Genomic DNA, 2,500 nt, shown 5'->3' on the forward strand with positions numbered 1-2,500 from the left:
TTTTCCTATCGCAGCTGGACTCTCTCTCTCCTATCCGGTTCAACGTGGAATGGGAGGTTGACAACAAGCTTCCCTTCTTGAACACTCTTGTTCATCGCTCTGCTGACCACTTCTTCTCTATATGCAGAAAACCTATGCACAGTGGTATGTACATCCACTTCTCATACTATCCACTTCATATGAAGAGAGGAGTTGCCACTTCGCTGTTCCTTCGCGCCCTCCGCATCTGTGACCCCCAGTACTTGGATGGAGAGATCGATTCTCTACGTCGTTCGTTCTCCAAACTAGGCAACCCTCGCCATGTTCTCGACGTCGCGTTATCCAGGGCGCGGCGTACCTTCTACAACGCCTCTTCCCCATAGAGAGACCCCTCACCTGCCAGTCCTCAGCCTGCCCTACACAGGAGATAATCTCTCTCCGTTGCCCATTGCAGCCTCTCAAGTGCTGACTCACCTTTCGCCAGGTGAACACTCTTCATCGTAAGCTCGTTCACACCTGCCCTCCCTCTACCTCGAAGGTGGGTACTTGTGCTGTTCCGCGTGTTTCCTGTGAAAAGCAGTATTTTGGTGAAATAGGCGCCAGTCTTACTAAGCGTCTAGCTCAACATAAATACGCTATATCCAGGGGACACAACAACAACGCCCTCTTCTGCCATCGGTGGGACACAGGCCATCAGATGGATTGGAAATCAGTGCGCATTGTCTTCCCGTTCGCTGATGTCCATGCCCGCAGGCTAGTGGAATCTTCCCTGATTAAGCTGCTGCCCAATTTTAACCTGAACAGCGTTTTTTCTCCCGCCGACAGCCTCCTCGCTTCCCACATGCTCCGCAGTGGGAGGAGGGACTCCTGGCACCTGGTGATGAGTTGTCATCCCACTGGCGATTGGGCTCGAGTTCCTTCTGGTAGTTTTTCCTCTTGCGTTGTTTTTTCTTAAAGCCTAGGCGTTACTTATGCATGTGCTTCGATTTTCCTCTTGACTTGTGGGGTGTCTGAGGACTGCTGAGGTGTCTTGCTACTCGGGGAGGCTGGCGGGTCAGCAAGGGCGCACGCCTACTCGCTCGCTGCGGGCGGGGAGAGGGGGAGATGGGCGGGAGGGGCAGGGAGCTTGTAGTGATCTGCTACACTATACATCCACAGATTACTCCAGGAGGTAACAAAATCACACTGAAATATCCTTTCTCACCTCCAATATCTCCCAAAGGCAACCGAAAAAAAAGATGAACTCAAGGTGGCAACACTTGTACGTGGTGCGACCCGCGATGTGGCGTTAAATGGCCTGCAGTTTCCAAGGTGGTTTGTGGGGTTGCTTTGATAACATCGCCCCCTTGACCAACGGCATGAACTCTATTGCGTGGCTCCTTCTCCGAGAGTAACCAACCACAGGCCTATAGAAAAGGGTGTTTATCTCGCGGAGTGAGGAGGATGCCCCGCACTCGCCACTCTTGCCATTCCGCTGCCCAATATTTTATATATATATATATATATATATATATATATATATATATATATATATATATATATATATATATATATATATATATATTTACAAAATAAATCATTTTCGTATGTTGTTTTTATTATTTTGTCATGTGTAACCCCTCCCCCCCTCTCCGAAGATGATACTTTTTCATTTTTACATCTTAAGATTTATATATATATATATATATATATATATATATATATATATATATATATATATATATATATATATATATATATATATATATTAAGAGTAGAGGTCAATTTCATTTTTACATACGTATTAAATCTTAATTATTTTAATTATTTTACCTTTTATTAACTTTTTATTCAAGTGTTTTATAGAAAGTATTGAAGTTAAGTCAAACAATGATTCTTTTTATACAATTATTCTAATTCAGTTTTTATATTATCAATTGAATTTAATTTACTATTTAGATTTAGATTTAGATTTTTACACTAGTTTTAAGATTTGTTTTATCAATTTTAATTAGAAAAGAACCAACTTCTTGCACTATTCCCGCCCACAGTTAACAAGGGAAGTGCAGACACAAAGTCAGGGGGATTCTTGCCGCTGGTCTGCTTAAAGGAGGACGGTCTGTGGAACCCCGGAATGGGCTTCCACCTGTCTAAGGAGAGCTAAGTGGTCGTGGGGATACTTTAACATGAGGTGGTAAGAGAAATTGGCCAGATTATTTATCCGATTAAGCGACCTCGTGACAAGCGCATTTTTTTTTTTTTTTTTTTTTTTTTTATCATCTTCGGGCTTTTTATTGTCGTATGTGTTTTACTGTGTTCGTGTTTTATGTTCATATTTGAATGTATTGAGTGCTTTCTGTTTTATCGTTTGTTTTATTGTTCTAGTTTGTTTTACCGATTTATTTTAATGTTTCAAGTTCAATTTGCTTTATCGTTCATTTTACTGTATTGTGTTTTACCTCATTTTATGATTTGTTTTAATATCTTCGTTTCGTTTTATGTTTGTGTCTTTTGTTTTACTACATCGTTTTATTGTGTTTTA

General features: G+C 41.4%; 1 protein-coding gene across 1 annotated transcript in view; it reads left to right on the forward strand.

Annotated features, from left to right (window-relative positions):
* The window catches only part of LOC138860360 (uncharacterized), a 2,465-nt gene extending 343 nt beyond the window's left edge, over positions 1–2,122 (forward strand). Inside the window, exons 2-5 of the mRNA XM_070117770.1 lie at positions 1–326; positions 464–856; positions 1,138–1,201; positions 1,974–2,122. The exon at positions 1–326 is cut by the window's left edge and continues 159 nt beyond it. Of these exons, the coding sequence (XP_069973871.1) occupies positions 1–326; positions 464–856; positions 1,138–1,201; positions 1,974–2,122 (932 nt within the window). The remainder of the gene's footprint in view (positions 327–463; positions 857–1,137; positions 1,202–1,973) is intronic.
* Positions 2,123–2,500: the final 378 nt, after the last annotated feature.

The sequence above is a fragment of the Penaeus vannamei genome, chromosome 41 (genome assembly GCF_042767895.1).
Source record: "Penaeus vannamei isolate JL-2024 chromosome 41, ASM4276789v1, whole genome shotgun sequence".
NCBI lineage: Eukaryota > Metazoa > Arthropoda > Malacostraca > Decapoda > Penaeidae > Penaeus > Penaeus vannamei.